The 11,896-nt window shown below is 39.2% G+C and overlaps 1 protein-coding gene across 2 annotated transcripts in view; it reads right to left on the bottom strand.

Moving 5' to 3' along the window:
- Positions 1 to 711: 711 nt before the first annotated feature.
- Positions 712 to 11,896, bottom strand: part of SLC28A3 (solute carrier family 28 member 3) — a 62,201-nt gene continuing 51,016 nt past the window's right edge. For both annotated transcript variants that reach the window (XM_045020906.1, XM_045020907.1), the window contains 4 exons: positions 8,509 to 8,590; positions 7,455 to 7,553; positions 4,474 to 4,597; positions 712 to 1,860 (listed from right to left, as the gene is read on the bottom strand). In XM_045020906.1, the coding sequence (XP_044876841.1) occupies positions 1,734 to 1,860; positions 4,474 to 4,597; positions 7,455 to 7,553; positions 8,509 to 8,590 (432 nt within the window). In that variant the 3' untranslated portion in view covers positions 712 to 1,733. The remainder of the gene's footprint in view (positions 1,861 to 4,473; positions 4,598 to 7,454; positions 7,554 to 8,508; positions 8,591 to 11,896) is intronic.

Below are 11,896 nucleotides of genomic sequence, written 5' to 3'. Positions count from 1 at the left end.
ATCTCATGATTCTAACAGTTGGGGCTTTTTAAAAACAACAACAACAAACACAACCCAGCAAGTATGTGAGCCTTGCAATAATGAAGGATGGCAGCACTGGCATTTGCTGTTTGTGTTGGGGCTGAGGTAATAGACATCCTTCCTTTTATACACACTCTTCCCTCCTCAGTTTTACAGAATATGGACACTTTTCTTAAGGAACCTAGAATCAGAAGTGACTATCATAAATCCCAAGAAAATAGCGCTAGCAGCAGTGGCCTTAAGAGCTTGACACAGCCATGTAAGGATAAAAATTTAACAAACCAATCAGAAGTGCCAAAAACAGGTTCTCAGGTGTTTAGATGGAAAAGTGAAGGATTTGTTAGTTCATATTTTGGTAGAACTGGTTGACTTATCCCATACCTGTATGAGCTAAGGTTGGTGTGGGAATCTCAACCAACAATTTCCTCATATTTAAATTCTTTATTTTAGCGTTATAGTAACATCTTTGGCATTAACATGGTCTTGTGCTATGGAAATATATACTAAAAGCTTTTAAAAAGTAAACTCCATGAAAATGTTTTCAGGCTCAAAAGACCTTGGTGTAACTTATCATGTGAAAAGAATAAAGCCTAAATCATGACACATATACTCTTCATTTTTTTAAAGAAAATTCTTGACATAGGCTAATCATCATATTTTCTCTAAATAACAATTAAAAAAGCCCAGATCTCTCAAATATAGAATAGCTTTATTATGAAAAGGCACAAAATATTTTAGTTTGTTCTGTCAATATAATCTCAACACATTTTAATAAAATATATACAGCCAGATGACAAATAAAATGAGCTAGTTTTCCCAAAAGAAGGATTTTTGTAATGCTGACAGATTTTTTTTTTTCATGGTTAATTTCAGTGTTCAAGACTCACAGATGTTCTTCCCATGTCAGTGACAGAGCAGAGGCTTGATTCTGGTATCATTCACACAGGATTTACATCAACTTAACTCCATTGATTTCAATGGAGTTACTCCTGATTTAGCCTGGCGTGATACCAGAATGAGACCCCAGAATTGCAATAACAAAGGAACCAGTAGTGATAATACAATGAATTTCACCTGGAATCTCATCTGATTTGGAAATTAAGTCACAACTGGACCTTTCCAATTATACAGTTACCATCTTTCTGCAAGAGCACGAAGAATCCTGCTACAGAGATTTCAGACAGCAAACAAGGTCATTTGTCTTAGCAAAGTAAAAAAACTTTAGACTCAATATTATAAAAAGAAGAAATACCAATGGCAGTAGATGACAATTTTGAACATGGGAAAATTATGAATCAAAACTGAACAGCTACCAATGCACTAGGCCCTATTCTCTCCTCACAGCAGTTTTACACTAGACAGATTCCATCAAATTCAGTGGAGTTACCCTGATTTACACTGGCGCAAGAGAGAGGGGAATCAGATCCAGCAGGTAGGCCCATGATGGTAGTTCTCACATTCTCTTCAGGCTGATTTCATGACTGGAGAACTGATCCGGTTGTCTGGGCCTGGTTGTCTTTTTATTTACCAGAATAATTTAGGAGTAATTCCACTCAAATCAAAGGAGTTGTACTGATGTGAAAGGAAACTAAGGCTCAAACTATTGCACATTCCTTAAGCAGAAAAATATTTCTCCACTCTTAATTTCTTTCCACCTGTCCAACAAACAGATGTGACCCTATTCCAGCCTCTTGGTTATGACTGGTCCCAGTTCAAAATAATGAAGTGGTCCAACTGCAATTAAAAGTGGGAGAGTCCAGCATTTGACAACATCCTCTCAAAGAGCTTAGGCTGTAGTTTCCTCCTAAGACGATCTCTTGAGAATTGTTTGCAGTGGTGCTGGTGAAGGAGGGGGAAAAAAGGAAGTTAGGTTTATTTTTACAATATACATATTTTGGCCAGGGGGGTTAGAATGTTAAATTATCATACTTGAAATGGGACTTAAAATAGACAGTTCTAAACCCCTGCAATGCTAAAATGCCCATATGTCCTGGTTTTATTGGGGCAGTCCCAGGTTTCCATATGAAATCCCTGTGCCCCAGGAAATTCTTCCAGGACAACTGAAACATTCCACTGAAGATTAAAAAAAAAAATCTGATTGAAAAAATGAAACAAACTGTTTGCTCAATATCACTATACTGAGTAGAACTTGCTCTGTGTTTACCAGGAACAAAGAATCAAGCAGAATGAACATTCAGTGTGATGAACATTGCTTGGAGTGAATGGAATATGCCAAGGAGAGAGGATCCCAGCGGAGCTGGATTTTTTGCTCTAAGTAAATGTTAGCCACATCTGTCCACTGTTTTGTGATAAACTCATTCAGAACACTGTTACAGGAAAAAGTCCTCCACTCCAAGTAATATGCATTTAGTCAGAAGAAGCTCGTGGTAATGGCACCAACATACTAATTTAAACAAACAAAACCGTGTTTGCCTATGAGTTTTTGTAACCATAAAAATGTCATCATAAAAGCGTACAAAGTTTTGATTTTGAAAATATGGTCATCTTTCCCATTGCATATGCAATATTGAAAGCTACTTTTCATATAACGTCATCCAAGCTAGAAACATATTTAGAAATCTTAAAATAACAAAAATAGAAAATTAATTTAGGACTGTGACCTAGATCTGTATTAGAAAGAGAGAAATTTCAGCTGGAAGTTTAAGTTGCCACAAGCCTGCAGGATGCTTTGCAAGATCACATTTCCAGACTCTTGCATGCAGGGACAGGAATGAATAGCAGAGCCTTTGATGATGTAAATTGTCATAGCTCCATTGAAGTCAGTGGAGTTAGTACAATTTACACCAGCTGAAGATCTGTGCCAGAGAATACGGCCAGGCTACATTACAGCAGCATCTATACTGTATTTACTTTATACATTATATATATATATATTTGTATATTTGAATAACTTTCCATAAAAGATTTAGTGGGACAAAGTAAATAAAGATATTAAATAAATAAGGACTATATTAAACCAAGTTTATGGAAGTGTTTCTATGATTTATCCTAAAGTCTGTCTCAGTCATCACTGCAATTATACAAAGGCTACCTCCTCCCACCACCCGCAGAGAATGGAGTGGATGATGAAGGGATACAGAAAACACCATAAGGTTCCTTTGATTTACATTTGTGTAAGAGCAAAAAGAATCAGACCCTTGATCCTTATCAGATAATAGATTTATTGTGGAAGTGAAAGGAAGGCATATTAGAGTGAATAAAATATGTGCCTGCCATAACTTAGAAAACATAGACCTTTGTTGCCTCATGTCACAATCTAAACTTGGTTTAATATACTCCTTATTTATTTAATATCTTCATTTACTTTGTCCCCCTAAATCTTTATGGAAAGTTATAGAAATATACAATTTACCTCTAGACCTGTTTTGGTTCAAATGTATACAATATTTTCTAAAGAAAAAATGTTCTCTTTTTAACCAGACACACAGACTGTTGGAGGAAAAGACCCTGGCCTATCTCAGATATGTGGTTATGGTCATGTACTGTGGTCAGGGCCGGCTCCAGGCACCAGCAAAGGAAGCAGGTTTTTGGGGCAGTCAATGGAAAGGGGCAGCACGTCTGGGTCTTCAGCAGCAATTTGGCGGCAGGTCCCTCAGTCCCTCTCTTCCTCTTAGAGCTGCTGAAGTGTCGCTGAAGAGGAAGAGAGGGAGTGAAGGATCCGCCATTGAATTATGAAGCGTCGCGATTGAGCTGCTGCTGAAGTGCCACTGATTGGCTTTATCTTTTTTATTTTTTTCCGCATCGCCACTTGGGGCAGCAAAAAAGCTGGAGCAGTCCCTGACTGTGGTAGTTCAAATACTTAAGGTTTTAATAGGTTTAGAGATGAGCCCTAATCATAACACAGGATCCAACAATACTCAGACTTTGGGGATGTGTGCTTCTGGGTCAAAAATGTGACCACCAAAACAATGATTCAAATGAGCGTTCCAGATCTAAAATTCACTTGAATTTCACATTTTGTTCTGAACTTCTCAGCTGTCCCATCTCTAGTTGATATCTGATAGAGAGGAAATGCACAATTGCAAGAAAAACAAACCAGGTTAAAATAATTTCTTTGAGGTGTGCAAAAATCACCTGCAGCCAGTGGATGGAGATAGACCAGATATTCAAAATAAAATCAGGCTGTTGGATGTCCAAATGCAAAGCTAAAGAGCCGAAGTGAGTGAAAAATTCCATATGCTCTGGACGGTAACTCTTATATTCCATACTTCTGAGGCACCACATGCATTGTTCTGGTTATTTACAATGGAAAATGTTATTTTGGCTCCAAAGCAATGTCTGTGGACATTGATTTTTTCCCCTTATATTTCTATTACTTATGCCTTTATTTACCACGGTTTCCTAAAAGACTGCCATGAAAATACAGCAGCCCTGGGGAATAACTGACTTCACTGAATTGACTGCAAGAGAGAATGACACACTCATAAATACCTGTTAAAGAGATCTTGGCAGCATCCAACTACTTTTGTGGTGTTGCTTGGCAAATTTGTTACATTGAAAGCATCCCCTAATAAAATGTGGCATGGAACCTCCACAACCGGTACAGATAATATTCCTGGAAATTGAATACGGTAGTGTCAGTTTCCTTTAATAATAGAAATCGCTAGGTGGGTGTCTTCACTAGGAAAAGAGATGTGTTCTTACCTCATATTAGCTAACGTGGTAACTAACACGAGGTAAAATCCTAGTGACGACAAGGCAAGTTGTAGGTTAAATAGGAATTAGCAGGTCAAGGTAAAGGTTAACTCATGTGAAACTACAAACAGCTGTGTCTTCATTAGGATTTTTTATCTCATGTTACTTACATTAGCTAATGCACAGTAAGGTAAGAATATTCCTTTTTTCCTGAATACAGGGCCTAAGATACCACACTAAACTCAGAGAAGAGTGATGGACAGTTTCTCCCATTCATATCATATGACACACAATGCTGCTGACACAGGAGAGGCCAGATTCTGGGTGAAGCTCATTCATTTCAGACACATCAAATCCTTTGTTCCAGTTCTGAAATAACCTCTCTTTAAAAATTAGTGGACAGCTGTCTGCCTTTCTCACGCTTCTTGCTAGGCACTGAGTGATGTCATTTTTCAAATAAGTTCTTAAGTAACGGTTGACATTTCGAGGGTTTATCTCCTGCCAGCCAGGAAGGAAAAGCCTTTTTAGTGATGGTGATATCAGGTCTGTATGGGTGTGTCTGCACTTGGAGCTAGGGGTGTGATTCCCTGCCTGCACAGGCATGCTCATGCTAGCTCGCATTGAGCTAATACACTGCAAATAGTAGTGTAGCTGGGGCAGCAGCGAGTAGCGGCAGGGGCTAGCAATGCAGAGTACAGACCTTCTTGACCCCCCTGGGTATATACTCAGCATGGCTAGCCATGCCACTGCTCCCTGCTGCCTGTGCGACCCCTTGCTATGCTACTATTTTTAGTGCACTAGCTAAATGAGAGCTAGCGCAAATATATCTACATGACCTAGGAGGTATGAGCCCATTTCCAAGTGTAGAAATAGCCTCTAAGAGACCAACAGCGACTGGAGTTTGAGCATGGCAGTCAGTGGCCCATGAATTTATAGGGAGCTTAAGCCTAAGGGTAAAATATTTGAAAGTGTCTAAGTGACTTAGGAATCTAATGGGACTTAGGTTCCTAAGGGTCAAATTTTCAAAAGTATTTAGGTGCCTAATATCAATGGGAGTTAAGTGGTTAACCTGCTTTGGCACTTTTGAAAATTCCTCTACGTGACTATCTGCATCTTTAGGCACCTAAATACATTTGAAAATTCTAAGTCACTTAATCCCTTCTGAAATTTTACCCTAAAATCTCCTCTCATATTGGTTTCATGTCAGTGTGACTTTGTTGACTAATATGGAGTCACTCCTGATTTACATCAGGGTAAGTAAGCAGAGAATTAGGCCCATTGTTTTGGTAGCTTTGGGCATAAATTTTAAGTTCTGCTAAGCATTTTCCAAAATATAAACTATACAGGTATAAAATGGTCTGAGGAGAACCATGTTCATTAATGTCTATGGAGTTTCAGGACTTGGTCCCATGTCTCTATATACTCAGAAAGTGGGAGGAGGGATAGCTTAGTGGTTTGAGCATTGGCCTGCTAAACCCATGGTTGTGAGTTCACTCCTAGAGGGGGCCACTTAGGGCAAAATCAGTACTTGGTCCTGGTAGTGAAAGCAGGGGGCTGGACTCAATGACCTTTCATTCAGCATCCTTTCCAGCCCCATTAAGATAGGGTTATCAGAAATTACTTGGATCTCAGAATTTGTTCTAGGCATAAGAAAAGCATTAACTATGGCAGAAGTGGGTGGAATACAATTTTCTTTCCACAATAGATTTTAGTATATACAGATTTGCCTATGGATGTTCTGGATTCTTAGTCAACCCAGGACCTTCAAATTATACTGTTTGCTAAGATTTTCTAATGCTTCGGTTTTTCCATGCAAGGTAAAGTTGTCATTTGTCAAAAACTCAGAGAGCTGTAGAACTAATGTAATGTCAAGGGTACTAGTTTCATAGCTTTCAAAAAATGGAAAGAGCTACATGGGGCCATAGTGAAAAAGACTGATATACTTAAAAGTGGACTTTTCTGATTTGGGACATGATCTGGCTGTGCTATTTATGCACCAAGATCCTGTCTAAATTAAAGAAACATCAATTCTTTGATTTTGATAATGACAGTTCTGGATATTACATGCTCAAAAAGGAAACTGCAAGTTAGGGGAAAAAACTGTTGCACAATTTAATCACAGCTGATTTTTTTTGGAAATCTCACTAACTGGCTAATGAATTAAGCCCTACAGTGGTATGATTCCTGATATTGCGTCCTCTTTTCATTTCCTCTCTGAGATAGTAATTTCTTTGTAACTCATGATTCAGCTTGAGACTTTTACCCACATTTTGATGGGATTTTGAAAATAAAGGCCTCGTTTCTGGTCTCACTTATACTGGAGTAACTTCATTGACTTCACTGCTGTGACTCCTGATTTACCCCACTCTGAGAATGGAATCAGGCTCATTAAAAAATAAAAGTACTCTATTTCCTCCACTCCTCCCCCTCTTGTACCTCTTCTTTGCCTTCTAGTTCTAAATTAAGCCAGGATAAAGATGTGGGGGAGGTCCTATAACTCACCTGTAACTGGTAATTATCATTTCTTCTAGATGTATCAGTAATTATACATTGACTAAAAATTTTAAAATTGATATCTTAGATGTAAAAGACAAACTAGGGAAAGTCTTTTTATATGCCAAATTCCAGGAGCTCTTCCTCACTAACAACTTTTAACCATCTCAAAGCAAGGAGTAACTAACAGGTAGATAACATGAATGATCTCATTATAAAATTAGTGTACTAACATACTGACACCTCGTGGTCAGTCACAGATATTACAAATTTATACACAGTACCTGCAATACAAGCTGTCATGAAGCAGGCGACAGTACCAGCAATCATCGCCCTAAAGGCACTATCAGCAATGTCCCTTTTTTTGGAAGGAGCCATGGATGCTGGGAAGAAAATTAGAAAAAATCAAATAAAAAGAGGATGAAATTCCTAGGAAGCATATCCTCTAGAAAAGCAAATTGCAAATCATGGGACTGACAAATAGGGGCAAGTAAAATAAATCTGAAATTCTCAGGGAGATATGCAAACACAAAGTATATACATGTTTTTCTTTCTACTAAAAGGTGAGCTGCAAATAAAAAATTTAATTTCCATTTACCTCAACAATATGTGCTGAATACCCGACTGAAGCTGGCTAATAGATACCAACTACAGTGAAACCACTTTTTTCCCCTTGTATCAGAATGTCACACCCATTGATTCCTGCTCCTCTGTGTTGCCCCAGCACGTACCATTCTCTGACAGCAGAGCTGTCACAGAACCCAGTGCAGACAGGAGACAGCCTATATAGGATCAGGTCAGACTATTTTAAACAGTACATTCTGGTTTTCAAAATTCATTTTTAATTTTTTGATACTCCTGAAGAACAGGGAAGTTGGAAGTTTATAAACTGATTCACTTATGGGGCGTTCTTACAGAAAGCAAACCAATATTTTCCAAAATACCAGCAAGAATACAATGAAGCTAATGAAATGGTTTATTTTGTGCAAAGTCTGAGGGTCTGCTCTGTAGCACTGGCTGTCAATGGCCAAGAAGAGAGGGTACAACAGCAGAGGACTGCCAGGGCATAGGACTGCCCTGACCACACCCCCAGCCACAAGAGTGGAGCATAGGGACTGCCACAGCAGCCTCACACCACCCAAGGATCTTTGCTGGCTGATTCATTCAGGTTTAGGGCAGCTTTACACTGAGGGAGAGGCAAAAGCTGCCCTAATGCAGCTAAGAATCCGGGCCTTGTTGATGTGTTGAAGTTCATCAAGAATGTATCCCATAGAGTGGTTTTATTTTTAATTATACATGCAAAAAATTGTCAAAATGAGAAAAACATATTGTTCTTACTGAGTCCTCCTATCACCATTCCCAGAGAACCAAAATTTGCAAATCCACAGAGGGCATAGGTGGCAATGGTTTCAGAACGGATCTACAAACAAACAAACAAACACACACCTCAGACAGAAAATAAATTATTCAATTGTTTGAAAGTTTGCAGCTGATACAAAATTACTCAAGATAGTGAAGTCCAAAGTGAAGAGTTATAAAGGGAACTCACTAAACTGGGTGACTGGGCAACAAAATGGCAGATGACATTCAGTGTTGATAAATGCAAAGTAATGCAGATTGGAAAACATAATCCCAACTATACATACAAAATGACGGGGTCAAATTAGCAGTTACCACTCAAGAAAGAGATCTTGAAGTAATTGTGGATAGTTCTCTGAAAATACCTGTGCAATGTGGAGCTGAAGACAATGTTAGGAAGCATTAGGAAAGGGATAGATAAAAAACAGAAAGTATCACAGTGACACCCATACTTTGAATATTGCAGGCAGTTCTGGTTGCCCCATATCAAATATATCTTTATATATCTATATACCTATATATCTATATCTATAGATTAGAAAAAGATCCAATCTTGATTTTAAAATTATCAGTGATGGAGAATCTACCACAACCCTTTGTAAACTGTTCCAGTGGCTAATTACCCTGAGAGTTAAAAATTTGTCTCATTTCCAGTCTGAATTTGTCTAGCTTCAAATTCCATCCATGGGATTGTGTCATACCTCTCTCTGCCAAACTGAAGAGGCTATTACTAAATATATGTTCCCCATGTAGGTACTTATAGACTCATGGTTCTCAACCTATTTACCATTGTGGGCTGTATAAGCAGCTGTGTGTGTGTTATGTGGGCCACATCAACACAACGTATATACTACCTGTACATCTACCAAAAAATCAAACAAAAAAAAGGTTTAGTATTTGTTATATGACAGCCATACGATTACAATTGATATAATACCTTTCATTTCAACACTGGCAAATGTCTACGAAGAGCATTTTAAATTAGCACAACAAGTCAAAACATTAACTGTTAAAATTAATTAATTTACTATAAGGGTTATACCTCTGTGCAGTTATAGACTATAATCAAGTCACCCTTTAATTTTCTTTCTGTTAAGCTAAATAGATTGAGCTCCTTGCGTCTATCACTATAAGGATTTTCTAATCTTTGTCATTTTTGTGGCTCTTCTTTGAACCCTCTCCAATTCATCCTTGAATTGTGGGCACCAGAACTGGACGCTGTATCCAGCAGTGGTCACACCAGTGCCAAATGCTGAGGTAAAATAACCTCTCTACTTCTCTTGAGATTTCCTTCTTTATGCATCCTAGCTCAAGTTCAGGTGATTAAAGGGTTGTCTGGATTGGGATTGAAAATCCCAGAGGGTTTGATTATCCAAACTGGTTTAGGGCCCCTGCACTAGCTGGAAATGCTGCAGCTTAGGAGGCATTCACTCTGAGGTAGGACAGGTGGTGTTACTTGCTGAATGCTTCCTTCAGGAGAAAGAGCACATTTAAATTGTTATTGGGCCTCCCCAGGAACCCCAGGGGCAGAGTCGAGATCAGTGCATCCCCTGGCTGCCCTTGTCCATACCTGCTCCCTGGCCAGTGCCGTCTTCTTTTGGGGCAACACTTGCTCTCTATGGACCTCAGAGCAAAGAGAAGTTTGTATTGCTTTCCATTTCCAAATGCTCACCTCTTTCCTCAATGGACTTTCCACTGACAAGAGCCACTTGCAGGGTATATGATAGCTTCCCGAGGGTGAAACTAGGCTACAGTCCTTGAAGAAGCCAACCTAGTTGAAAGGTATGGGAAAACAGGGAACATGGAAATGGAAAGCTTTGCTCCCTGCATCCCTTTTCCCATTAACTGCATTTTAAGCCCACACTGAAGTCTGAGGAGTGCTCTCATAGGTTTCCTGTTGATTAGAAGCTCCTTTGTTCCTGCTCCTGTTTTCTGAGAACCAATTTGTAGATATTTGCAGTCATGCGGCACATATGCAAGAGAATGCTTGTCAAGTACTCATTCTATCTGCTTTCCCTAGAAACGGCTTTGTTTCCTGTGATTTCCCTGCCTTCACTTGTACTCTCCTAGCTTTGAAAAACAGGAAGCCTTGTTGTTATAAGCTGTGGGGGTGAATCAGAGTGCTCTCTCTCTCTCCGAGCACATAGATATATTAGAGGGGTCTGAGGTTGAATAGAAGTTAAATCTGAAAACCTAAACACCCTCATGTCCAAGCCATCAGGTCACACTTAAAATTGCTACTAGCAATTTCCAATTCCTGCAGTAATGATAATAATCCTTTGCACCACAGCATAGGTTCAGGAGGATGAAGGGGACATGTTCCTCTCAATGCTGATGCAAGACTAATGCAGTCCCATCCTTGATTCCCCCCTTCTCTCCAACCTTTGTATGTGGTTGCATCACTAATTCCTGGCTCTGCCATTCCCTCCCTCCATGACCGTGGGAAAATCTCTTAACCTCTGAGCCTCCCATGTTTCTACATCTGTAAAATGAGAGTGATATTTATTTTACTCAAATCTACCTTCAGTCAGGGGGAAAATGATACTTTGCAAAGTGCTTTGAAACCTATGGATGCAAATTCTTATGAGTGCTGTGCATGATTTTTATTTTCTCATGTGAGGATCTCAACCTCTTTACCAAGGAGAGTTAGTTTGACTGCCTGTATGAAGCAACAACAGTAGCTCTTCTGTACCACAGAGGATAATAATAAAGTGAGATGTGACCAGGTAGTCAACAGCATCCATCTTTCAAAGCTCAGGTTTACGCAGAGATTTAGAGCCACATACTGTTCTTTGTTAGGGTACAATGAGTTAATCACTCTGCTGTTGGAAAATATTCCATAGGATCTTTAATGACCATAAGTGGTTAAGATATCAATTTTAAATTTTATCTGAAGAGAGGGCACCTGCAGTATCATACAACATTGGGTCATAGATTCAATCCTGGCTCATAAGGATGGATGGCCAGAAAATAAGGATTCTGTTTTGTTGAAAACATTTTGAGGTTTTGACATATGGTTTTGTTCCCATGCAGGACAAAAATGAGACTTTTGAAATTTTTCATAAAAAAACATGAGAGAGCCCTGCCTGATTCAGAGCAGGTTCTTGAACCTGGGTCTCCCACATCCCCAGTGAATGCTCTAATCATCAGGCTATTCTGAGGTGGGTGGGTCTCTCTCTCTCTCTCATTTTGACCAGAAAATCTGTTGGGAAAATTTTGATAGGAAGAAGTTGTGTCTAAATTCATTTGACCAGCTCCACTCAGAAAGAAGAATGCCACCTAACTAGGTCTTGTCTACCTTGGCAATTTGCCTTCATTCCACCAATTGAAACCAAGCCCGGCCCTATTGGTGCAAACCATGAGCTTG

The sequence above is a fragment of the Mauremys mutica genome, chromosome 6 (assembly GCF_020497125.1).
Source record: "Mauremys mutica isolate MM-2020 ecotype Southern chromosome 6, ASM2049712v1, whole genome shotgun sequence".
NCBI lineage: Eukaryota > Metazoa > Chordata > Testudines > Geoemydidae > Mauremys > Mauremys mutica.
This window is presented reverse-complemented; position numbering and strand designations above follow the sequence as displayed.